The sequence below is a fragment of the Cetorhinus maximus genome, chromosome 2 (assembly GCF_964194155.1).
Source record: "Cetorhinus maximus chromosome 2, sCetMax3.hap1.1, whole genome shotgun sequence".
In the NCBI taxonomy this organism is placed as follows: Eukaryota; Metazoa; Chordata; class Chondrichthyes; order Lamniformes; family Cetorhinidae; genus Cetorhinus; species Cetorhinus maximus.
This window is the reverse complement of record NC_135880.1, coordinates 38,981,727-39,009,464: the sequence shown is the minus strand read 5'-3', so window position 1 is coordinate 39,009,464 and position 27,738 is coordinate 38,981,727. Positions and strand designations below refer to the sequence as shown.

The 27,738-nt window shown below is 42.2% G+C and overlaps 1 protein-coding gene across 2 annotated transcripts; it reads left to right on the top strand.

Annotated features, from left to right (window-relative positions):
- The first annotated feature begins 1,143 nt into the window (after positions 1–1,143).
- Positions 1,144–24,736, top strand: s100z (S100 calcium binding protein Z). Of its 2 annotated transcripts, XM_078557653.1 has the most exons (5): positions 1,144–1,217; positions 1,622–1,725; positions 1,875–1,969; positions 2,104–2,256; positions 24,468–24,736. In XM_078557653.1, the coding sequence occupies exons 4-5, from the start codon at positions 2,116–2,118 to the stop codon at positions 24,627–24,629; spliced, it is 303 nt and encodes a 100-aa protein (XP_078413779.1). In that variant the 5' UTR covers positions 1,144–1,217; positions 1,622–1,725; positions 1,875–1,969; positions 2,104–2,115; the 3' UTR covers positions 24,630–24,736. The 2 variants fall into 2 exon arrangements, with proteins under 2 accessions (XP_078413779.1, XP_078413785.1); XM_078557659.1 differs by lacking the exon at positions 1,875–1,969.
- The last annotated feature ends 3,002 nt before the right edge of the window (positions 24,737–27,738 follow it).

Here is a 27,738-nt window from a genome sequence, read left to right as displayed (position 1 = left end):
AATGCTGCCCCAGCCAGCGAAGCCCACATCCCGTGAATGAATAAAAAAAGTAGGCAACTGGTGGCACAACCACCTATAGTGGAGAGGTTAGAAACGGATTACTTAAAGACCAGAATTGGTGGAATGCAGAGAATAACAGGGTTTGTGGGGCTGGAGGAGATTACAGAGGCAGAGAGGTCATGAAGGGACTTGAAAACAAGGATGAGAATTTTAAAACTGAGGTGTTGCTTAATAAGAAACCAATGTGGATCAAACAACACAGGAGAGATGGGAGGGTAGAACTTGGCATGAGTTAGGACCCGGGCAGAATGATCTCAAATTTATGGAGGGTGGATAATGAGAGTTTGGCCAGGGGTGCATTGGAATTGTCAAGTCTCGAGGTAACAAAGACATGGATGGGGGGTGTTCAGCAGCAGGTAAATTGAGGTAAAAGCAGGGTCAAGTGATATTATAGAGGTGTAAATAGTCGGTCTCCATGATGGTGCAGATGTGTGGCAGGGAGCTCATCTTGGAATCACAAATAATAAATCTCCTCATGCAGCTCAGTGCCAAATTTTGTTTGCTAACCCTCTTGTGAAGCTGCTTGAGGCATTTTACTACTTTAAAGCCACTATATAAGTTGGTGCGGTATTTTTTCTTTATCCCTTCATTTGCAGCATCACTAGCAAGGTTGGCATTTATTGCCCATTCCTAATCACCTTCTTTAACACAGCAAAATGGTTTGCCATTTTAGAGAGCAGTTAAGAGTTAACCACACTGCTGTAGGTCTGAAAACAAATTTAGACCCACACTGGGAAAGGATGATAAATTTCCTTCCCTGAAGGATGTAAGTGAACCAGGTGCGTTTTTTCCAATGATCCAGTAGCTTCGTGGTCACCATCGCTGATACTAGTTTTTCCATATTTATTTAATTATTTATTATTATTTATTTAACTGTATTTAAATTTCCCAGCTGCTGAGGTAGGAATATGAACTCATATCTTCAGATCATCAGGCCTCTGGTTTACAAGGCCAGTAACATACCCTCAAATAGGACAATGCCTATAGGGCTGTATTGCAGAAGTGGAGCCACGGAGAGGAAATGAGGGACATTATTTAATGAACAGATTGTCTCATAACTGGTGGTATCTTTGAATGCATCTATTTTCCAGAGAGGGACAGAAAGGAAGGAAAAAGTATTTCCAACAAGGGGATTGACACAGCTGCCACAAGACAAAGTAGGGAGAATAACAAACACCGATAATCTAATACAGTCAATGGAGGTTTGGTAAATTAGGGGCCAGTGAGAGAAGGAATTATTTTGTACTGGATTACAGTGAATGTATAAAATGTGGATTATAAGTGGGTGAGGAGAATTTTAGATATTATATTAAAGGTCCTGTATGATAATTGCAACGTGCAGTTGAGCCATGTTGGTGAGTGACTCACCTGAACACATTAGCTGTACCGAGACAGGAAATTAATGCTTGTGACCCTCAAGGGTGACAACCCTGAATCCAGCAGACTGATGATCCAGCACTAATCTGGGTATTTAGTTCAGTATCATGGGAGGACTGTTGTTTGTGTTTCTGTATTTAACCAAACTGGTTTGTAATTATTATTGGTTGATGCAATCGAATAGGTGTGTTTCAAATCACATTTCGGCTATAAATTGTACAAGACGAGAGTTGTTGCCAGTCAGTCTACTATCACTGCGATTGATTCTAACTGCCTTTCCTACAGCAGGTAATCACTCCCTTATTTTGCTTCCTAGTTTACTCAGCTCCTTTCATCTTCCAGTTGGTTAATGTATTTATGTGACCACATTTTTGTGATAATTTTCCAGTAGGAATTACTTATTAAGTGGCAGATATTCTGCAATGTTGGATTTTTAGATCACTGCCAGTATTTATACCTGTGGTGGATACACTAATGGCTGGCATTACTGTATTATTGCCAGGGATACATTTTACCCAGCTATATTTTTCTGGTAATTAGATCGTGCATACCACCCCTATTTAGAGGGTTCGCTTGCATTTACGACTTTATTGCTTGTGCATGTAGGAGGCAGGTAGAGTTACACTGTATTAACATGCTGGTTTCTGCTTGTGCCTTGCTTCTCAGACCTCTGCCAAGATGCCATCCCAGCTGGAGGGTGCCATGGATTCACTGATCCACGTCTTCCACAATTATTCTGGCAAAGAGGGGGACAAGTATAAACTCAGCAAGTGTGAACTGAAGGACCTTCTGCAATGTGAGCTGGGTAATTTCCTGGCGGTAAGAGCATGAAAGGGACCCTGCAAAGGGGAAAGGACATACTGACTTTGACACAATGGGCTCCTTTCTCTTTCCTCTTTTTTGTCTTACTTTCTCAGTTAACAGTGCATGACCACCCCTCTTTACCCCGTGATTCTAATGTGAAGATTGCTTGAATTCTGCAGTTTCTAGTATTAGACATTAAACACTGGGGTGGAATTATAAGGGAAATAAATAGCAGCTATTCAATATTTGTTTGCTCTCTAAAGCCCATTCCCCACCTTCCACTTCCCAGCAGGGATGAGTAAAATACAACCAAACTAGAATCACCCACATAAGAGACTCTTCACCCTATCATGCCTGTATCAGCTCTTTGATCCAATTAGCTCTGCTCCCCTGGCCTTTCCCTGCAAATAGTTCCTTTTCAATTCTATACCCAATTCCCTTTAGAAAGTTGCCATTGAATCTACCTTCATCATCACTTCAGCTAGTGTCATTTAACATCACAACAAGCAAAAATAATTCTCAGCTTTCCTCTGGTTCTTGTACCAAAAAATCTTACTGTGTTCAATGAGCACAACATTTCTCAGCAGCCTGGCCTAGAAGTAATGTTACATGTTACAATACAATTTGCCTGTTTATTTCATTTATTTCTATAATCTGGTCAAATCTCACACACTAAGACAATAGTGTGTTGCACATGCTCATTTCTGTCACTTAGTTCTTTAAAAAAAGCCTTGTTTGTTTTAAAGAAGAAAGTCAATCATTTCCAAATTAATCTTATTCATTCATAAGATGTTTGCATCACTGGCTTGGCCAGCATTTATTGCCCATCTCCAGTTGCCCTTGAGAAGATAGTGGTGAGTTGCCTTCTTGAACCGCTGCAGTCCATGTGGCGTAGGTACACCCACAGTACTGTTAGGGAGGGAGTTGCAGGATTTTGACCCAGTGACAGTGAAGGAACGGCGATATATTTCCAAGTCAGGATGGTGTGTGGCTTGGGGAGGATACCTGCAGGTGGTGGTGTTCCGGTGCATCTTCTGCCCTTGTACTTCTAGGATGTAGAGGCCATAGGTTTGGAAAGTGCTGTCAAAGGAGGCTTGGCAAATTTCTGCAGTGCATCTTGTAGACACTGCAGTCACTTTGCACCCGATGGTGGAGGGAGTGGATGTTTAAAGAGGTGGATGGGGTGCCAATCAAGTGGGCTGATTTGTCCTGAATGATATTAAGCTACTTGAGTGTTGTTGGCGCTGCAGTCATCCAGGCAAGTGGTTAGTATTTCATCACATTCCTGACTTGTGCCTTGTAGATAGTGGAAAGACTTTGGGAAAGCTAGAAGTGAGTCATTCATGCAGAATTCCCAGCCTCTGACTTGCACTTGTAGCCATAATATTTATATGGTTGGTCCAGTTAAGTTTCTGGTCAATGCTGATCCCAAGATGTTGATGCTGGGGGCTTCGCTGATTGATGAAATAGCTGAAGATGGTTGACAGTCCTGAAGAACTTCTGCAGCAAAGTCCTGGAGCTGAGACGATTAGCCTCCAACAATCACAACCTTCTTCCTTCGAAATAGATATGGCTCCAGCTAGTAGAGAGTTTTTCCCCTGATCCCCATTGGCTTTAATTTTATTAGAGCTTCTTGATGCCACATTTAGTCAAATGCTGCCTTCATTTCGTTCAGCTTGGAATTCAATTCTCTTGTCCATGTTTAGACCAAAGCTGTAATGAGAACTAGAGTCGAGTGGTCCTGATGGAACCCAAACTGAACATCGGAGAACAGGTTACTGGTGAGTAAGTGCTACATGACTGCATTGTTGATGAGACATTGCATTACTTCGCTGATGATTGACTGGTGGGGCAGTAATTGGCTGGTTTGGATTTATCCTGGTTTTTTTGTGGACAGAATATACCTAGACAATATTCCACTTTGTCGGTTTGATGCAAGTGTTATAACTGTGCTGGAGCAGCTTGGCTAGAGTTGTGACTAGTTGTAGACCACAAGTCCTCAGCACTACATCCAAGAGGTTGTCAGAGCCTTTGCTGAATGCAGTGCAGTCAGCAGGAAGAAAATCTCCACCAATAGAACGTAACCTTTTGGATGAAACATTATTAGACAGCCTATTTAATTTTGTAGGCTTTTGCCGTGGGAGTTGTAAATGGCCATGAGCAGTGCTTGAGGACAGCTTCTAAAGTCATCACTGGACACTTGTAATCAGGTCTGTAGCTCTGGACAAATCTTCACAAAATTGTAACCTTAAAATACCAGTCAGTATTTGTATTCTTAGATTACTTTTTTTTAGCCTTTTTAAAAACACTTTTCAGGTATTTTGGCAAGTGATTACACTAAAACAACATAATAGTCTATGTCATCTCACCCCTTTTCTTTTCTGCCTGATTTTGGGCCCCAAACACCATTTCCTCGACAGGCAGACCTCAACCAGTGTCACTGTATGTGGACGCTTGAAGTTTCATAAACATGTCATGGCATGAATTAAGGCACCCATAATGTCTGCAATCACCATGGGTCCCTGACTCAAGGAGAGCCTCTGTTGTAAAAATGCACAAATCTTGGACAACCTCTGTCTTTACAATGTTATTCAGTTGATAATTAATGTCAACTGTTGCTGGTTGGACTCCTACCACCCCGCTCAGACACTTGTTCCCTGAGTATCATCAGAACCAAGCATGTCATAAATGCCGTTTGCCAACATTGTGAACATGATACACTTTGGCAGGAGATCACCACTTTCTTGGTAGTGCTGATGTGCAGATAACTCTGGTGTCTTCTCACATCACAATCAATCGCTGCTTTGTATGCTGCACTTCTAAGCATTTTGTTTTTGTTGAAACCAAAGTAAATGAATATAAAAGGAAGGGACTGAACTGCTCCTTTGGCTGCTCCCTGTTTCCTCTGGGAACATACGAAGAACGTTGAGATATCTAGCGTAAAAAGGTCAAACTGTTGTTTCTGATTTCCAAGTTAGCTATAGCAGCTTTTAATCAGAATATGAGTAATTTTATGAATTATTCTGACTTTCAGCTCACAGCACCACCGACCAGCAACGCACATCCTCTATGGCCAGAATTTTACATTCGGTATGCGGGATCGGCGAGAGGGGGCGGGGGTGATTGGGAAGCCGACCGTTGCCCACGATCGGCTCCGCACCGCGATTTCATGCAGGCGGTGAGCAACAGCGCTGAGTGCTGCCTGTGCGGGCGGGGGGAGGTGGAAGAGTCGGGTCTAGCGCGCAGTTCGCGCATGTGCGTGAAAGAACGTTTCAATCTCCCTGAAGCATGGAGCTGCCTCGGGGAGATTGAAGCGATTTTTGAAAAAATTAATAACGGCATTAGAAATTTAATGAAACATGTCCCCTCATGTGACTGTGTCACAAGAGATGGGACATGTTCTTAGTGGCAAAAGAAAGTTTTTATTTAATTTGTAATAGCTTCAGGAAACCTCGTCCAGCTCGTGGATGAGGTTTCCTAAAAAACGTAAAGGCCGCTTGGCCTCTTCCCCTGCCCGCCAACCGTAAGGTTGGATGGGCAGCGTAAAATTCAACTTAATTACCTTGTTAATGGACTTAATAGGCCTTTCAATTCTCGGCGGGTGCGCAGCCGACTCCGGCATGCGCCCGTCGAATGAAATATCGCGACGGTGTGCGAGACGCACGCCCATCGTCATCGCGCGTCATTTTACACTCCGGCGTGTCAGGTGTGCGCCCGCACGCCGAATGTAAAATTCTGGCCTATAATTTTATTGTCACTGTGCCCTTCTGATTTATAATCTATATTCACATGTCATTAAAAATCTTAAACCACACTTCCTGTCCTCAGTTTGTCACTTCCTGCAACCCTTTTAGCATCATCATCATTTGCAATGGAATCAAATTGAAACCAAAGTAAATGAATATAAAAGGAAGGGACTGAACTGCTCCTTTGGCTGCTCCCTGTTTCCTCTGGGAACATATGAAGGAAACGTTGAGATATCTAGCGTAAAAAGGTCAAACTGTTGTTTCTGATTTCCAAGTTAGCTATAGCAGCTTTTAATCAGAATATGAGTAATTTTATGAATTATTCTGACTTTCAGCTCACAGCACCACCGACCAGCAACGCACATCCTCTATGGCCAGAATTTTACATTCGGTATGCGGGATCGGCGAGAGGGGGCAGGGGTGATTGGGAAGCCGACCGTTGCCCACGATCGGCTCCGCACCGCGATTTCATGCAGGCGGTGAGCAACAGCGCTGAGTGCTGCCTGTGCGGGCGGGGGGAGGTGGAAGAGTCGGGTCTAGCGCGCAGTTCGCGCATGTGCGTGAAAGAACGTTTCAATCTCCCTGAAGCATGGAGCTGCCTCGGGGAGATTGAAGCGATTTTTGAAAAAATTAATAACGGCATTAGAAATTTAATGAAACATGTCCCCTCATGTGACTGTGTCACAAGAGATGGGACATGTTCTTAGTGGCAAAAGAAAGTTTTTATTTAATTTGTAATAGCTTCAGGAAACCTCGTCCAGCTCGTGGATGAGGTTTCCTAAAAAACGTAAAGGCCGCTTGGCCTCTTCCCCTGCCTGCCAACCGTAAGGTTGGATGGGCAGCGTAAAATTCAACTTAATTACCTTGTTAATGAACTTAATAGGCCTTTCAATTCTCGGCGGGTGCGCAGTCGACTCCGGCATGCGCCCGTCGAATGAAATATCGCGACGGTGTGCGAGACGCACGCCCATCGTCATCGCGCGTCATTTTACACTCCGGCGTGTCAGGTGTGCGCCCGCACGCCGAATGTAAAATTCTGGCCTATAATTTTATTGTCACTGTGCCCTTCTGATTTATAATCTATATTCACATGTCATTAAAAATCTTAAACCACACTTCCTGTCCACAGTTTGTCACTTCCTGCAACCCTTTTAGCATCATCATCATTTGCGATGGAAATCGTCCATTTAATTATCTATGTTGTTATTCACTTTGGTTCGTAGGAATAGAAATGCAGAATATTTTTTTAAAGGTGTGAAACTTGTTGATTTTTAAAAATTCATTCATGGGATGTGGGCTTCGCTGGCTGGGCCAGCATTTATTGACCATCCCTAATTGCCCTTGAGAAGGTGGTGGTGAGCTGCCTTCTTGAACCGCTGCAGGTCATGTGGCGTAGGTGCACCCACAGTGCTGTTAGGAAGGGAGTGCCAGGATTTTGACCTGGCGACAGTGAAGGAATGGTGATATATTTCCAAGTCAGGATGGTGAATGACTTGGAAGGGAACTTCCAGGTGATGGTGTTCCCATCTATCTGCTGCCCTTGTCCTTCTAGGTGGTAGTGATCATGGGTTTGGAAGGTGCTGTTGAAGAAGCCTTGGTGAATTCCTGCAATGCATCTTGTAGATGGTACACACTACTAATCCTGTGCATCGGTGGTGGAGGGAGCAAATGTTTGTGGATGTGGTGCCAATCAAGCGGATTGCTTTGTCCTGGGCGGTTTCCAGCTTCTTCAGTGTTGTAGGAGCTGCACTCATCCAGGCAAGTGGGGAGTATTCCGTCACACTCCTGACTTGTTCCTTGTAGATGGTGGACAGGCTTTGAGGAGTCAGGAGGTGCGTTACTCGTCACAGGATTCCTAGCCTCTGGCCTGCCCTTGTAGCCGTAGTATTTATTTGGCTTGTCCAGTTCAGTTTCAGGTCAATGGTAACCCCCCTAGGATGTTGATAGTGGGGAATTCAGTGATGGTAATGCCATTGAACATCAAGGGGCGATGGTTGGGTTCTCTCTTGTTGGAGATAGTCATTGCCTGAAACTTATGTGGCGCGAATGTTACTTGCCACTTGTCAGCCCAAGCCTGGATATTATCTCGGTCTTGTTTGGAAATGGACTGCTTCAGTATCTGAGGAGTCGCGAATGGTGCTGAACATTGTGCAATCATCAGTGAACATCCCCACCTTTGACCTTATGATGGAAGGATGGTCATTGATAAACAGCTGAAGATGGTTGGGCCTAGGACGCTACCATGAGGAACTCCTGCAATGTTATCCTGGAGCTGAGATGATGGACTGCCAACAACCATAACCATCTTCCTTTGTGCTAGGTATGACTCCAACCAGTGGAGAGCTTTCCCCCTGATTCCCATTGACTCCAGTTTTGCTAGGGCTTCTTGATGCCACACTCTGTCAAATGTGGCCTTCATGTCAAGGGCAGTCACTCTCACCTCACCTCGGGAGTTCAGCTCTTTTGTCCATGTTCAAACCAAGGCCGTAATGAGGTCAGGAGCTGAGTGACACTGGCGGAACCCAAACTGGGCATCAGTGAGCATGTTATTGCTAAGCAAGTGCCACTTGATAGCACTGTTGATGACCCCTTCCATTACTTCACTAATGATGGAGAGTAGACTGATGGGGCAGTAATTGGCCAGGTTGGATTTGTCCTGCTTTTTGTGTACAGGACATACCTGGGCAATTTTCCACATTGCTGGGTAGATGCCAGTGTTGTAGTTGTACTGGAACAGCTTGGCTAGGGGCATGGCAAGTTCTAGAGCACAAGTCTTCAGTACTATTGCTGGAATATTGTCAGGGCCCATAGCCTTTACACTACCCAGTAAGATGTTCAAAGAGACTTGGTTGTGCAGGTACAAGGAATGCAGGAAGTTAGCATGCAGGTACAGCAAGCAATTAGGAAGGCAAATGGCACGTTGGCCTTTATTGCAAGGGGATTGGAATACAAGAATAAAGAAGTCTTGCTACAATTATACTGGTGTTTGGTGAGACCACATCTGGAATACTGTGTGCAGTTTTGGTTTCCATAGTTAAGGAAGGATATACTTACATTGGAGGCAATACAGTGAGGATACACTAAACTGGTCCCTAGCTGAGATGAGGGTGTTGTCCCATGATGAGCGGCTGAATACATTGGGCCTATACTTTCTAGAGTTTAGAAGAATGAGAGGTGATCTCATTGAAACATATAAGATTCTGAAGGGGCTTGATAGGGTAGTCACTAAGTCTACACTGGTCAGGGAACTAAAATACAGGAGACTCAGGACAAGGGCCTGATCATTTAGGACTGAGATGAGGAGGAATTACTTCTCAAAGGATTGTGAATCTTTGGAATTCTCTATCCCAAAAGGTTGTGTATGCTTCAGTGTTGAATACATTTAAGGCCGGGATAGACAGATTTTCAGTCCCTCAAGGAATCAAAGGATATGGGAAGCAGGCAGGAAAGTGGAGTTGAAGCCCAAGGTCAGCCACGATTGTACTGATTGACAAGACACGCTTGACTGGCCATATGGTCTACTGCTCCTATTTCTTGTGTTTTTGCATAAACCTTTATAGTAACGGAACCCTTTTGAAAATGTCAATATGCTATAATGAGATAACCATATGTAAACATCTGGTTCATCAATAAACCATGATTAAATCACTCAAAATTAATTTACTTTATTTCTTAACAAACAAAATATACACATTTAAAATAAAATTCAAAAGAATATATATTTCCCAATAATAGGATTCCATGTATCAGTGAATTATAACAGAACTTAATTGAATCTTTTATCTGAAGGCCTCAGCCTCTCCCAAAGGCCTGGTACTTGGCCTTGCCATTTTTGCTCAGGGCATGACTTTATAAGCTGTAGCCAGATCGTGTTGTCTGAGCTTGGGTTATGTACACGGGTTCCAAGTGCACCAATGCACTAATCGGATGCTCAGGGGAAGCAAGATTGCTGCAATAAAATAATACAGGATACCAGCAAATCCATCAGTGAGTCAAGCTGACATTGCCCTTGCATAGCACTACCAGGTCTAAGGATTTCACCGTGCTGCCAAGCTCCTGAATTCCAATCCTACTAAAATCCAGGGAATTTCTTAGGCTACTAAAGTCCAGACCTGCCTCCTGTGCTATTCAGCATTGAAGCCAAAGCCATGAATTTGAAAGTCCAAGGCTGTTTGTGACAATTTGGCAGTCATGTCAGAGCTATAACTAGGAAGCACTAATCCAATAATATAGAGGTTAGGGATATAGGAACAGGAGTAGACTATTCAGTCCCCCAAGCTTGTTCATTCATTCCATTAGGCGATGGCTGATATGTACCTTAACTACATCTCCCCACCTTTATTGCCCTCACTGAAAAAAAAAATCAGTTTTGAAATTTTCAATTGACCTCTTTCGAAGTGCAGTTGACAGATTAAGGATGAGACCAGGAGGTAGCAGGGTTATTGCTGAATTAAATAAAATCAGAAGTTTATTAGAGATGGTATCATACATTGAGGCAGATGTTGGTCATGTGAAGAAAGAAGTGTTTTCTGGCACATGTGCATTGTACCCCTTTTCTTACAAAGGTTACCGGTAATTGTGCTCTTTTAGGGGAGCAAGCTTGAGTATGTTTACAAAAGCAAAACACCGCATGTGCTGGAAATCTGAAATAGAATCACAGAATTGTTCCAGCATAGAAAGAGGCCATTCGGCCTGTCATGTCTATGCAGGCTCTCTGAAGGAGCAATTTACTAGTGCCGCTCCCCGGAAGGCAGAAAATGCTTGAAGTACTCTGGTCTGGCAGCACCTGTGAAGAGAAAAACAGAGGCTGGGATTTTCAGGCCCCACCTTGGTGGGACCTGCCCGGGAGTGGGGGGGGGCGGGGGGGAGCGGGGGGATGCGGCGGGTCAACCAAAAGCTCATTAGCTTTCGGCAGGACTGGATGATCCCGGCGGCAGGTGGGGCAAGAAAATCCTGCCCATAGTTAACATTTCAGATCGCTAACCCTTCATCAGGCCTGGAACAAGTTAGAGATGCAATAGGTTTAAAACAAGTACACTGGCAGGGAAAGTTGGGAGGAAAAGAATAAAAGAGAAAAAGTTATTTTGATGAGGCACTTTACAGCCTCTGGACTCAACATTGATGTCAAAATTTCAGTTCATAAACTCTGCTCCCATTTCATCTTGGTTTTTTGGCTGTAACTGCTGGTAATGATCCTGCTTTACTTTCCTCTAGACACAAATATTATTTCTTTGCTTGTCCCATTATCACCCACCTTTTGCCTTGCATGATTACCTCTTTTATCTTTTAATTTCTCCTGTCTTCCCATCCTATAAACCTATTTGTTCTTTTCATCCTTAACCTTTCCCAGTTCTGATGATAGGTCATCGACCTGAAACATGTGAACTCAATTTCTCTTTCCACAGATGCTGCCTGACCTGCTGAGTGTTTCTAGCATTATCTGTTTTCACTTGGGTGTATTTAGTTTGATTGTTTTGAGCTGTTACCTTAGGCCTCCAGATATAGGGGCAATTCGGTAAGCAGGGTAAGGATTATAATCTTGATCAAAAATGCTCAGAGGCTCCTTGAGGTGCACTGTGTTCTTTCTTGAAAGGTGTGGAGGAACAAAGCTTATGGGTACATTTCTTATTTTTGGATTGTTGATTTTTTTTAAACGTGCAAAGTTATTCATTTTATTTTTAGGAAATAAAGTGGGCTGGGTGAGGAACTATCATGGCAGTTGTATGTGACAGAAATTTCTTTTGATAGTGATTGTTCAATGATCATTTGGAACTAGCACTGCAGAGATATTGAGGGATCTGACAAGAACCTCGTAAGGCTTTGGGAAACAAAAAAAAAATCTGCAGGCGCTAAAAATCTAAACCAGAAACAGCAAAAACCTAAAAGTGATAAGCAACAGGGAGCTCAGGGTTAGAATATAAGCAATTGGAGCAAGAATAGGTCATTTGACCCATTGAATCTACTCCGACATTCAATAAGATCATGACTGATCTGATGGTGGCCTTAACTCTACTTTCCTGCCTTCCCGTCATAACCCTTGACTCTCTTGTAGATCAAAAATCTGCCTAACTCAACCTTGAATATATTCAATCATCCGGCTTCTTAACCTATGGATAGAACAGAGGCATTCAGCAAATTGCTGACCTAACCCATGTATGGTCTCTCTGATATAGAGAATGCTGCATTGTGAGCAGTCTCTTCATTAGGGAGACCAAACATAGATTAGGTGATCATTTTGCTGAACTCCTCCATTCTATCTGAAAGTGTGACCTTGAACTGAAATCAGCGCACTCAGAAAGTCTTTATCATCTCTCCATTGATTGTATACTCTCATTCCTTGTTCTCCCCCGAAAATTGCATGACCTCACACTTCTTCACATTAAATTTCACCTGCTCACGCTTTGCACATTCTGCTAAATGTTACCTCTACACTTGACAAGTTCAACACACACCTGTCTGATGTCTCATCTTCCACCCTCCATAAACTCTGCTGCCTTTATCCTAACTTGTACCAAGAACTGTTCACTCATCACCCCAGTACTCACTGAGCTACATTGGCCCCCACTTAAACAACACCTTGATTTTAAAATTCTCATCCTTCTCTTCAAACTCCTCCATGACCTCTCCCCTCTCTATCGCTATAACCACCTCCAGCACTATATTCTCCCAAGATATCTGTAATCCTGTAATTCTTTCTTGCCTATTGCGCATCCCGATTTTAATTGCTTCACCCTTGGTGGCTGTGCCTTCAGCTGCTGAGGCCCTAAGCTCTGGAAATCCCCCCTGAACCTCTCACTTCTCCACCTTCCTTTAAGGAGCTCCTTAAACCTACTTCTTGGGCCAAGCTTTTGGTTACCTGCCCTGATATCCAATTATGTGGTTCAGTATCGAATTTGTTTGATAGCAGTCCTGTTGAAACACCTTGGAATTTTTTTTACCACATTAAAGGTGAATATAAGTGCAAGGTGCTGTTGCCATTGTTGTCTGTGTCCTTCTGAAGTCTTTCGCAGTCCACCTTACTGTTTGCAAAATTCCCTACTTTAGTTTCATCAACAAATCTTGATATCCTGCTCCCTATGTTTAAGTTATTGATCTATAAACCAAGAACTAAAGTGGACCTAGGACTGACTCTTAGGTTACACTACTTTGAACCTTTCTCAAATCTGAGTAGCACCCATTTACCTTAATGCTTTATTTTCTATTTATCAACCAACTTTCCATCCATGTTGCCAACTTTCCTCTCATATCCCAAATGCCCAATTACTGTAAGGACACCTTCTGTGGGATACTTTACCTAATGCCTTCTGTAAACTTACTGTATTCCCTCCACCAATTCACTCGGTCACCTTGAAAAAACCCTTCTAAATTTGTCTAACGAACACAGCTTGCCATTTAACAAATCTGCATTGGCTGTCTGGTTAACCCATGCATTGCTAAAGGCTCACAAATTTGTTGGGGCTGAACCATACCAACCAGTAAATCTAAGTAATAATGCTTCAACATGTTGCATCACTGTGATACTCTGCAGATAGGCATTATTGAAAAGATCAGTATAATATGATCAGGAGAAAAAGGATAGCACAAAAATAAGATTGATTTTGTATTAATGAAGGAGCCAGAGTTAATTGCTGTTTTAAAAAAACCTTGCCATAGTGATGCTTCAGTTACGAATAAATAGAAGAGCATCTAGTGGGTGGACCCTGAGCAGTGGTGTTCTTCTGATCTCTATACATAACTTGGGGAGGATATTGATAGAATCACTGGAAAAATTGTGTATATAACCATTTTTAGCCATTGATGACATAGCTCAAGTGGTTTGCCAACCTCCCAGTGGAGAATTTCTATGGAAATTCCAGGCAACGGTGTTTTATTTTTATCACAGTTCGGATGGTTTGTTCGTGTCTGCATGTGTTAAGTAAAGCGGTTTAACCTCTGTTTTCACCCATTATTTCATACAAGATGAGATCCTGATCTTAGTTAGATTGTCAGGAAAGGGGCTGAATGGAAGTGAATAGTTTCCCCAGATTGTGCAGAAGAATGGAAATCAAAGGGCAAGTCAATTCAACAAACAACAATCTTAACCATCTCTTAGCGTCTTAGCCAGGTAAGATCCCCATCTCCATTCTCTTAAATTCAAGGGACACTGACATGAGAGAATATAGCAGACACTTGGTTTAGCCATTGGCTGTCAGATCGGGCTGGACCATACTAAACACTTTCGGGTCCTGCTCTTATCTGCAAAATTGTTCATTATTCCAGGATTGTCCTGGAATGCAAAGATAACCCCAGCTTCTTTTCTCAAAAGTAAACTGTCTCCTTAAACCCCCTGTCCCCTTTCTCCTCCACCCTCACATTCAACAATAAGTATGAAGTGCTCATGGACTTCTTTGTCACTAAGATCGAGACCATTTGATCAGCTGCCTCTGCCGCATCCCTAACTTCCATTTGCCCACCACTTTCTTTAATGCTCCCCCCGCCCTACCCCTGAACACACATCTTCCTCTCCTATCTCTCCTATAGTTTCTCTCCTATCTCTCTCTTCTTATGCCTGCTCTGAGCTCATCTTGCCCATGAGACCCACCTCTTGCTCCCATGACCCTATTCCCACCAAAATGCTGACCACTCACTTCCCCTCCTGGTCACCACGTTAGCCAATATTGTTTATGGTTCTCACTCTTCAGCTGCTGCTGTCCATCTCTCCTTTCAATCTGCCATCATCGCCCTACTCCTCAAAAAATCAACCCTTGACCCTACCATCTTTGAAAACTACCACCCCATCTCAAAACTCGCTTTCCTCTGCAAAGTCATTGAACATGTTGTTATCTCAAAATACAAGCCCACCTTTCCCGGAAGTCCATGTTTGAATCCCGGCAATCAAGGTTCTACACCTACGACAGTACTGAAATGGTTCTTATCAAAGCAACAAATGACATCCAATGTGACTGTGACAAAGGTAAACTCTCCTTCATCGTTCTCAGCCTGTCTGCAGTGTTTGACACAGATGATCACACCATCACCCTTCAACACTTTTCCATTGTCATTCAAATGGGTTGAACTGCTCTCACCTGGTTCCATTCTTATCTATCTAATTGTATCCAAGCTATCATTGTAATGCTTCTCTTCTGGCTCCCACATTGTTACCTCTGGTGTCCCCCAAGGATGTCTCCTTGGCCCCATCCTATCTCTCATCTACATGCTACATGTCAGTGACATCATCCAAAGGCTCAGTATTAGTTTTCACATGTACACTGATAGCACTCAGATATATCTCACCACCACCTCTCTCGACTCCTCCGCTGTTGCCAAATTATCAGATTGCTTAATGGGACATCCTTTAACTAAATATTGGGAATACCAAAGCCTCCCCCTCCAAGCTCTGTTCCCTAGCTACTAACTCTATCCCTCTCCGTGAAAACAGAAGAGACTAAACCATACCGTTTGCAAACTTGGTGTCATATTTGACTCCGAGATGAGCTTCCGAAGACATATTTGCGCCATTATTAAGATTATCCGTTTCTACCTCTGTAACATCGCCTGACTTCACTCCTGTCTCAGCTCATCTGCTGCTGAAATCCTCAATCATGCCTTTGTTACCTATAGACATGATTATTCCAATGCACTCCTGGCTGGTCTCCCGCATTCTACTCTCCATAAACTTGAAGACACCCTAAGCTCCCTTTCAACTTTATGCTTGCAGTCAAGCAAGGTCTTAATTTTAAACTTCTCATCCTTGTTTTTAAATCCCTCTAATGCCTCTCCACTCCCCCCACCCCCCCCCCTCCTCCCCCACCCCCCGACCCACCCCCCACCCCTCCCTATCCTCCAGTTCTACAATACCTTCACGATACCTGCACTTATCTAATTCTGACCTCTGGAGCATCCCCAATTTTAATTGCTCCAACATTGGGGACCCTAAACTCTGGAATTCCCTTCCCACACCTCTCTGCTTCTCTACCTCACTTTCCTCCTTTAAGACACTCCTTCAAATGTATCAAATGATCAAACTTTTGGTAATTTGATTTAATATCGCCTTGTGTAGCTCAGCATTTTGTTTAAAAATGCTCCTGTGAAATGCCTTAGGATGTTTTATCACATTAGAGGTGCTATATAAATGTAAGTAGTTGTTGTTTTGTTGGTTACAGCGCATCATTGACAGAAATCAGGAAGCAAGTATTTGAATGGTTTTCAACATGATGAGGCCAAGATATCACTAAAAATAAAATATAAAATTAAGTAAATTCGTCACAAATGGGTACATAGTGAAAACCAAATAGTTAAACTTTAGGTACAGCATACTGTAGGGCCAAAATATTTATTTATACCAAGCAGTTAACTACTTAGGACGGCTGTTAAAGTACTTTTTGTGTTAACGGGATAAATAGATCTAACAACACTGGACAGAAGTGTGAGGATTTCTGCTGCAGACAAAAACCTGAAATCCAACTCTGGCAAAACATGTCAGTCCAGTCAAATAGCACAAGTATAGTCTCCGCTCGTCCTGATTGCTCTCCTTCTGTTTTTCTCTTCCTTTTTTGTGTAAGCTCCTTTCTCTTATTTTAGCCTACCTGAGTGTAAGATTAGAATTTTTTTTTATTGTTTATTCATGCCCGGGGTGTGGGCATCTCTGATTTATTGCGCATCCCTAATTACCCTTGAGACAACTGAGTGCCTTGTTTGGCCATTTCGGAGGGCAGTTCGGAATCAGCCACGTTGCTGTGGGTCTGGAGTCACATGTAGGCCAGACCGGGTGAGCAGGGCAGATTTCCTTCCCTAAAGGACACTAGTGAACCGGATGGGCTTTAAAAACAATCCGGCTCTTTCATGATCACCATTACTGATAACCAGAGAAAGCAAGGGTCAGCACTCACTTCAGCTTTAAAAGCCCTCTATAAAACTACAGGTCCTGTAGTCCACTAAACTAAGAATCATTCCTTAACCTACAGGGTAATTAAAATAAATGATTTTATTTTTAGTCAGCTAACTCACACTGCTGGTGCTCAAGCTGAGGTTACCTACGCAGGCAAGTACACTGTGTGTTCAGGCATGCACTTGCTGCTGAGGGACAGGTTGGAAGTGGGGAAATTATTTTCTTCAGCAGAACGAAAAAAAATTCAAGTTTGCTGGGCTGTTTTTCTTTAGAGCAGCTGCCAGTCTTCCCTTTAAAGACCCTGTATAAGTGGGCAGAGTGCTCTGACTGCACAGTGCACCCATTTGTTACTGAAAATGGTGATCAGGGTCCCGCAACCCGTGTAGGGCTGCAGCCTGCATATTTAAGTGGCCTTCTGTTTGCAGGTCGTTTGTTCTTTGACAGGAAAGCTCAAAGGTTTCAGGCGGTGGATTATGGGTGTCAAGTTACTTACCCACTCCTCCCCCCATCCCCCAACCCTGATTTTCAGGCAAAAACAGATGACCAAATAGTTGAAAATCACCTCTTTTATTTTCTGAAGTTTTGAAGCTGACTGTAATTCTGGCTTTCGGGCTAAACATAATTTCTTCTGAAATTGATTATAGGTATGTTGAGTGTAATAATGAAAATATTTGTACAATTGACCCTAAATACACCATGGGCAGGATTTTCCATTCGGCGTGTGGGCGCAGGCTTGACACGCCGGAACGCTAAATGACGCGTGATGACGTCGGGCATGCGTCCTGACATCATTGTGAAGTCGCGCGATATTTCGATTGGCGGGCGTGGACCGGAGTCGGCTACGCGCCCACCGATAATTGATAGGCTTATTAAGGCCATTGACCAGGTAATTAACTTGAATTTTATGCTGCCCATCCAACCTTACGGTAAGCTCCGTGCCTCAGTGAGGTTAAAGCGCTCTTTCGCACGTATGCGACTTTCCCTCCTCCCTCCCCCGCCCGCAGAGGTAGTGCTCAGCGTGAAATCGCAGTGCGGAGCCAATCGCGGGCGGCGGTCGACTCTGCGACTGCTCCCACCAAGCCTGTCCGACGAATGGGAAATCTTGGCCCATGTTAATTTGTGAACCAAAATATTTTACAACACTTACCTACCATAATCTTATGCAGTGAGACAATCTACAGGTACAAAGCAAGCTGGTTTATTATAGCATCTGTTACAACCATGTGAGGAGGGGTAAAAATTGACTCTCCTAATTTACCACTCCAGGTCTGGCTGTATCAGGGTTTAGTTGTGAATTTAGTGAGGATGTGCTTTGTCAATACTGCAGGAGTCCTACTATATATGTTTCCAGGTTTTAAAGAATTAATCAGTCAGATTTTCTGAGTTTAAATCAAAGAACAAGATGTTTATTGATCCTACTTCCAAACTTAAAAAAACTAGGTGAATCGTAGCCCTCATTCATATGTCACACACATTCCCTGGGCCCCACAACAGGATAGACTTAAAGATTTTTTACAGTTTGTGCAGAAAATGAACAACAAAAGAAATATATGCAGATGACACTAAAATAGGTGGGAAAGTAAGTTGCAATGAAGAAGTAAGAAATTTACAAATGGACAAGTTAGGTGAATGGGCCAAAATTTGGCAGATGGAGTTTAACGTGGATAAGTGTGAGGTTATCCATTTTGGTCAGAAGAATAAACAGGCGACTTATTATTTAAATGGAGAGAAACTTCAGAATGCTTCAGTGCAGACGGATCTGGGTGTCCTCGTACATGAATTGCTGAAAGCTAGTATGCAGGTACAACAGGTAATAAGGAAGGCAAATGGAATTTTAGCATTTATTGCTAAAGGAAGAGTATAAATATAGGGAAGTGTTGTTGCAACTGTACAAGGCATTGGTGAGACCGCACCTGGAGTACTGTGCACAGTTTTGGTCCCCTTACTTGAGGAAGGATGTAGTTGCACTGGAGGCGGTTCAGAGGAGGTTCACTAGATTGATTCCAGAGATGCGGGACTTGTCTTATGAGGAGAGATTGAGCAGTTTAGGCCTATACTTGCTAGGGTTTAGAAGGATAAGAGGAGATCTAGTTGAAGTATATAAGATGCTACAGGGGATAGACAAAGTAGACGTGGAGCGGATGTTTCCCCTTGTGGAGCATTTTAGAATGAGACGCCATAGTTTTAGGCTAAGGGGTGGTAGATTTAAATCAGAGATGAGGAGGAATTACTTTTCTCAAAGGGTCTTGAATCTGTGGAATTCACTACCTCAGAGTGCAGTGGATGCTGGGACGCTGGATAAATTTAAGGAGGAGATAGACAGATTTTTAATTAGTAATGGGTTGAAAGGTTATGGGGAGAAGGCGGGAAATTAGAGTTGAGCCCGAAATGAGATCAGCCATGATCATAATGAATGGTGGGGCAGGCTCGAGGGGCTGAATTGCCTACTCCTGCTCCTAGTTCTTATGTTCTTATGTGGTTAACTGAATTTAGGGATGGCCAATAAATGCTGGCCTAACCAGTGATGCCCACATCCCCTAAATGAATAAGAAAAACTGTCCTTTGGTTGGTCTCAATGTGGTGATTCCACATGGAGGCCATTTTGTTTGTTGTCTTCCTGGGTGTAGCTGTATGGAGAAGATTTCCACGTTTTATCCCCAGAAGATCTTGGTCTTCTCTTCTCAAGGTGGTTACTCTGCAATATCTGAGCACAATACTTCTGAGAGTGAGAGACATGGCTCATTGCAACCTTTCAGTATATCTTTCCAATCTCTGCTCTGACTTGGTGAACAGTTCTTACAAAGCCTTGCTGGCTGTATATTCCAAAGGAATTCAATTACCATGTCTGCTGTAGTCTCTGTATTGTAGAACAAGTAATTAATTACACTTTTGATGTCTCATCTCAGAAACTTTTGAAGAATAATAGTAATTGAGTCTTTCATGCCTCCCAGGAGGCGGGAGGGGTTGAATATTCCTTTTCATTCCCATTTTGGAGGAATGCAAGTTGTATATTCTGCTAAGATAAAAGCAAAATACAGCGGATGCTGGAAATCTGGAACAAAAACAAAAACACCCGGAAAAACTCAGCAGGTCTGACAGCATCTGCAGAGAGGGATACAGTTGACGTTTCGAGTCCATATGACCCTTCATCAGAACTAAGACAAAGGGGTGTTGATGGTGGTGATATTATCTAAGGAATGTGCTAATGGGGACATTAAGAGTAGCAAGCAGGACAAGCTAGTGGCAGATGACCCTAGTGGGGGTGGGGTGGGGGGGAAGGGATCGAAATGGGCTAAAAGGTGGAGATGAAACAATAGATCAAAATAAATTTAAAAATAGGTGGAAAAAGAAAAATATATTTGTTAAAAAATTATAAATTATTGGAAAAATTAAGTCCGGAAGACTGTAAAGTGCCTAGTCGGAAGATGAGATGCTGTTCCTCAGCACTTTACAGTCTTCCGGACTTAACATTGAGTTCAGTTCATGAACTCTCTCCTCCATCCCCACCCCCTTTCCGATCCCCCTTTTTCCAATAATTTATAACTTTTTTACAAATATATTTTTCTTTTCCCACCTATTTTTAAATTTATTTCGACCTATTGTTTCATCTCCACTTTTTAGCCCATTTCGATCCCTTCCCCCCACCCCACCCCCACAAGGGCCATCTGCCACTAGCTTGTCCTGCTTGCTACCCTTTATGTCCCCATTAGCATATTCCTTAGATAATATCACCTCCGTCAACACCCCTTTGTCCTTTTGTCTATGACATCTTTGGCAGTCTCTTCTTGGCCTCCACCTATCACTGGCCCCCCATTGAGCTCTACCTGTCCCACCCCCCTCTACCTGCTTATGTTTCACCTCATTTCTATATGTCTTAGTTCTGATGAAGGCTCATACGGACTCGAAACGTCAACTGTATCCCTCTCTGCAGATGCAGTCAGACCTGCTGAGTTTTTCCAGGTACTTTGTTTTTGTTGTATATTCTGCTGGCTGGCAGTCTTTCCATTGTCTTAATAGTATTACAGTTTATTAAAATCCAACCAGCAAAAAGGCATTAGAAATCCCATCTTTTTCTTTTTTTAAAAAAAAATGTCCTTGTAATACATCTACACCCTGTCCCTACCATCTAACAGTCTAGAGGCAGGCTTGGGGTTACATGAGTTGAGAGTATGCTGATGTAACTATTTTAAATAAACAACCGCTATTTGTGAGGAGCTTCTGTGTGGATAAGAGTGAATCAGTATCATTAAAAAACAGAAAGTAGAGCTGAATTCTGATAAAGGGTCACACATAAACATTAACCTTTTTTTATGCTACACATTTCAAGCATTTTCTAACAAATGAAGCTGCAAATTGCCATTGGGGATAAGAGCAGATAAAGGCTTACTATGCTCAAATGATAATACTCTATTATTCTAACAGAGTGATTTAACTTGCTCAAAATAACAGGTTTAATGTCCGCTATTAATATAGCAGATGAGGAAAATCATTTAAACGCATCCATCTGCTATTATCGCTAAGAGTTATCTGGTTTCTGCTCTTTTGGTGCTTTGAGAAAGAGTTTTTCTATTGGAAATACAAACCTATTCCACTGTATAATCATTAAAAAATATACTAAAATGGTGCACAAATATGAGTTTTTGGTGTCCCTGTTCCCTTTCTTGAATTATCGGGGGAGGGAGTGAAAATTCAGCTATGGTTGTTCCCTGAGTTGACTATTTTAAATTGTTGGTGACAGGATTATTTAAATATTTGGGGTGGGTGACCCATTCCTACAGAGGTGCAATTGAGGTGGCCACTGCGATGCCATTCTAACAGGAGGAACTCAAGAACTAAGCAAGGCCAAAGAAGGCTCAGTTCTATTTTCTTTCCATCTGGAAGGATTCCTTCTTACATGTTCCTGTGGATGTTGTCTGCTGTAGTATGAATTATATGAGTTCTAACACTGCTACTGTACGCTAGTAAAGGTGCATCCACCATGAGTGTGAAGTTGCTTTGATTGGTGTGGTGCACATAAACTTCTAGAAGTCCATTTAATAATGTGCCACATGATAGTCTTGCCAGCAAAATTGAAACTGTGGAATAAAAGGGGAAGTTGGCTGAGGGACAGCAAACACAGTGCAGTGGTGAATGATTGTTATTCGGACTTGAGGAGGGTAAGTGATGTTCCCCAGGAGTTGGCACTAGGACCCTCGCTTTTCTTCATATATATTAATGACTTCGACTGGGTGTACAATTTCAAAATTCGCAGATGATGCAAAACTTGCAATTATTGTGAACTGTAAGGAAAATAGTGGTAGACTTCATGAGTGAGTGAGCATATGGCAGATGAAGTTTAATGCAAAAAAGTGTGAAGTGATACATCTTGGTAGGAAGAATGAGGAGAGGCAGCATCAAATAAAAGGTGCGATTCTAAAGGGAGTGAAAGAACAGAAAGACCTGGGCATATATGTGCATAAATTATTGAAGGTTGAGAAAGTGGTTAAGCATACAAGATCCTGGGCTTTATAAATAGAGGCATTGAGTACAAAAGCAAGGAATGGTAAATCATTATAAAACAGATTTGACCTCACCTGGAGTATTGTGTCGTACTTTAGGAAGGAAATGAAGGCTTTGGAGAGAGTTTAGAAAAGATTTATGACAATGGTTCCAGGAATGAGGGACTTCAATTACATGGATAGTTTGGAGAGGCTGAGGATGTTCTCCTTGGGGAAGTGAAGGTTGAGAGGACAGTTGATAAGAGACGTTAACACTCGTGAGGGTCTAGAATACTTAAGGGAAAACTATTCCCATTGGCAGAAGGATCAAGAAACAGAGGACACCAATTTAAGGTGATTGGTGAAAGAAACAAAGGAGGAGAAACTTACATATACAGTATGTGGCTAGGATCTTGTGTGCATTGCCTGAGAGTGTGGTGCAGGCAGATTCAATCGAAAGGGTAATGGATAAGAACCTGCAGGGAAACAGCACAGGAGTGAAACTAGCTGAGTTCCTTTTATAGAGAGCCAACATGGACAGGGTGGGCCAAAATAGCCTCCTTCTGTGCTCTAACTATTCCATGGCTCTTCGATTCTATGAACAAATGGAAGATTGCTTTAAAAGTTACCAGACCTTGCTGATCACTGAAACTATCCCAAAACAGGCCAGCTATCTGAATTATACATCATAGTTTCAAAGTATAGCAAAATCGTATATGTTCGGGTCTCAAGGTAATTGTTTAAACAAAGTAAAATTTGTCATCTTTCAAATCCTGCCCTCTACTCCCAATTTTCTACTTTGTTTCCAACTTCTTTTGGCAAGATGTTAAGGCCCTGATGGAGGTGAGTGCGGAGGCAGGCAGGTGTGAAAATTAACACCTTGGCCAGTATGTTGGTTGCCGGCACCCTCCTGCCCCCAGGCCATTCTCCCATAGGCAGAGTGGCAGAATGTTAGGGCTACCCATCCGCAAGTGGCAGATCGCCTCTTAAGGCTCTTCAAAGGCCTAATAAGGCCTATTGCCAGAGGCCAGTTGTGGGCCCCTGAAAGTAGTGGGGACTAAGCCAGCTGTCCGGGGGCAGCCTTGCATTGGCAGACCAGGGTCCAGGGCTCCAGGCAGGCTTTGTGGCCTTCCCCACTTGCCTGGCCACAGCAGTAGCCTCAGGCCGTCCTGTGAAGGGGCTCCCGCTCCACAATAGTGGCCCAGCTGCTGAAGGCACTTTTAAATTTAAAAGTTTAATAAATTGGAGAGAGGCACCTCAAAACAACTGCTGGGCATCTGTTCACATCATAGTGTGAGGTTGTGATCCCCATTTGTCCCGAACTAAAGGACAAAATCCTGCCCTTTGTTTCTAGCAATTGGGCAACTGCAGCAACAATGCTGGACTTCCCTGCCCAGGAGCATGGTGGCAGCAGAGACGATCAATGATTTCAAAAGGAAATTATTGACTGTCAGCTAAAAAAGTATGCCTGCGCATAATTATTAATAAAAACACAGCTTTTAGGGAGTGCGTGATAAAATAATTCAGTGAACGTTTTTTTTAACAGCAGAACAAGTATTTATTTGGAACTTAATTTGCTAATCCATGAAATGGTAGCTATTGTAACTTTGATATAGGCCTTATCTCCCATTCTGTAATAAGTGCTGGATAAAGCTTTAATATCCACATTTTTTCCTACCTGGGTGTATTTAGTGACACTTAATAGTGTACAAGGGACAGCCTACCCAACTCCAATTTATACTTGTGCCCATAACATCTTTGTCAATCTCTCCTGAGCTCCCACCCTCTCTTAAACAGTATAAAATCCATCACATTTCTACTTCTCTTTAGCCCTGAAGAAGTCATATAGACTCGAAACGTTAACTCTGTTTCTCTCACCACAGATGCTGCCAAACCTGCTGAGTCTGGCAGCATTTTCTGTTTTAATTTCCAATTGAAATATTGGGGCCAAATTTTCATTTAAAAATTAATTGTATATTTTGTTTTCTATGCTTTTCCTTTTTTAATATTCAACAATGTTGCGTGAGGCAGTGGTACCTAAACAATTGCTGTATGATTGACATTAATTCTCTTCAATGAGTTGTACCATTCATTAAGTTAAATGTGTCTAATTATCTTCTTCCTTCCTTTCTCCAGTCTCAGAAGGATCCATCTCTCGTGGACAAAATTATGAAAGACCTTGATTCCAATAAAGACAATGAGGTGGACTTCAATGAATTTGTTATTTTAGTTGCTGCTCTGACTGTTGCCTGCAATGAGTTCTTTGAAGAGCAACTAAGAAAAAAAGGGAAAGCCTAATGGAACTGAAAATATCTTAAACGGATATGTTGGTGAACACCATGTTAAAAAATTGATACAAGCTTATCCCTTTCCTTTGTAGAACTGCTATAACTTCTATGTCTATGTACTTTTAAGTAAGAATATATACTTCACTTTGAAGGCAATAAAATGTCTATGGGTTGCACAAATGCCTTATTTAGAAGTTATTTTACACCAGCTTATATTAAAAAAACACCCTAAAATCCAGAGGGAAAGGATAACTTGATAATTTATACGTCAGTCAGTGATAAAGAATGATCAAGGGAGTGTAGAATTTAGTGTCATGTATTACAGTTCCTGCCTGTGTCTGTTCCAATTAAAATGGTTGGAATAGTTTTTCATCTTCTACACAGATGATGCACTAAAACGAACAGTGAAAACCTGAGTTCATTCCATTCTTGTGCCATTAAGTCATAAACACGTATTAATCTATTATTTATGAGTGCATGCTGCCAGTTAGGAGCCTTGCAAGCTGGATATGTGTATTAGGAAATCAAAGGCATGCTGCTTTGCTTCCTTCATATGTGTACCTAATAGATGATTCTCCCAGTCAGTCATCTGAATTTGTAAAATCAGCCATATAATGAATGCCTCCCACACATGGGATAAACTGAGTATTTAGTGTTCTTCATTTTTGAATAATTTGGTTTGAAATTCAGGTTAAATTGCAAATATTTTTGATTTTAATGTTAATCAGCATTGTTCAAAGTTTTGAAAAGAAAAATATGCATGACTAACAATTTGCAAGCTGCAAATAGCAATGAAATGAATGGCCATTTAATTTGTTTTTCCCTGGTGATGATTGATGGAACAATATTACCTACAACAGCAGGAGAACATTTAGTTCTTCAATGAATAGTGCAAGAGATTATTTAACTTAAAATAGAATCTCAATTTAATATTTTATAAAGCAAGTAGTACCCCTGACAATGCAGTACACACTCAGTACTGCACTGATGTGTCAGCCACAATTATGTGCAATATCTTGGGGTAGGGCATTAACTCACAATCCTCTGAGTTAAAGGTGAGAATGGTATCAACTGAGCAATGCTGACACTTTAAGTGGTCTTTGAGCTTCTTACCGACCTGAAATAAAACTTCTAAATTAAGTTTTAAATTAATGCACACCTCAGCCACAAACAGCAATTTTAAGTCTTTCTGCATTGATTCCTGGAGCTGGTATGAATTGTTTAATTCCTAACTCTTATAAAAAAGTATAAGATGGAAATGTCAGGACACAAACAGGAAATCAAGCCATTTGTTGCATAAGAGTTATGCAAGAGGCCATTATTATTATCACTACTGTAAAGTGACTCATACTGCAGCTTTATGGCACCAGTGAGGATTGGACAAACAAGTTATCCTTCACAATTAGCAGTAGTTGCTGAAGTGGGAACTGTTTAACAGCAGCATCTATTAAAATGACCAAACACTTATTTAAGTGCAGAAACTGAATTTTACTTTACAACCCAAACACAATAAAGTTAAGTGGTGTTTCAAATTCATATGCCTGTGTCTGGAATTAAGTAAGAAGGATGGAGTATTTTGCTCTCTAAACAAACAAAATTATATTTATCTGAAAATATCGTTCATAAAGGCTATATAAGGGACATTTATCAAGTCTTATGCAAACCTATTAACTTGATGGTTCAAGTTGGTTACCTCAGCAGTGTGATAAATGTGCATATGAATTGCATTTTTTTGTAACTTCTATGTTTAATCACCATTACACTCATCAGGCATTTTCAGGGAAGGGTGAATGATAGATATAGTGTGCTTGTGTAATGGACTCCACTTATCTCTGTGCGTTGGTTCCGATTGGCCTATGACATAAATGAAAAAAGCTTGGCTATTTCTCAGGCAATCCATGCTAAGAGTCACTTACAAGCAAGCAAAATAACAAATAATCAAACCTGCATGCCTGCAATTCAAGTGGGTGAACAATAACGAATACCCCATTTTAAATAAAGTAGCTGAATCATATTCTGTAAAGAGCATCTTTGGCTGTTAATATGAGTGAGTCACTTCACCTATTATTCTTATGATTAGCCACAGGAAACGTTTGTAAAGAACAAAGTTCGAGGAAGCGCATTGCTATCACATACCACGGTCAAGAATATTTTAAAATTCATCTCAATATTAAACACCGCAAAATGAGAAATAAACCTTTTTTAACTCATTAATGAGATTTGGGTGTTGCTGACAAGTCCAGCTTTAATTACTGTGTCCCTATTTGTCCTTGGAGAGCCACTGCACTCCATGTACAGGGAGGTGATGGCATAGTGGTATTGTTGCTGGGCTAGTGACCCAGTAAGGCTCTGGGAGTCAGGGTTCAAATCCCATGATAGCAGATGGTGGAATTTCAATTCAATAAAAATCTGGGATTAAAAGTCTAATGATGACCATGAAACTGTTGGCAGTTGTTGTAAAAACCCATCTGGCTGACTAATGTCCCTTAGGGAAGGAAATCTGATGCCCTTGCCTGGCCTACATGTGACTCCAGAGCCACAGCAGTGTGACTAACTCTTAAATGCCCTCTGAATAAGGGCACTTAGGGATGGGCAATAAATGCTGGAATGCCCACACCTAATGAATCAGAAACAAAGGCTGGAATTTTCTGGCTCTGTTGGTGTTGGGCCAAAAATCGGTTTCATGCCACAGTTTGCGATTGTCTTCTCCACCCATCAACAAGCTGTGTTTCCTGCTGCCGCACATCAGGAACCTAATTTCAATATCTTAGCATCTCATTATAAGCCTAGCTCACTGGAATCATTCCCCCCACCTCGATCACCCAGGCACATCGGTGTGATTGCACGCTGACATGTTTCACAACTGTACATAAGCGATGCTGTACATAAGCGATGTGCATCTGATGAGCAGCACTTCACTCGGGAGGTTTGTTTGCCTACCTTGCTTCGGGCAGTGCTCACAGTCACCAGTGCCAGACTTTGCAGGCACCACATCACTTTTAGAGTGGCTCACGGGCAGGCCTCTACCTACCAGACCAGCTGTAAAGTGGGGGTGGCTTTGCACCAGCTGCAGGGCTAGGGTTTGCTTGGGGAAAGGGGTGTAGTGACCTCAGGCAAGG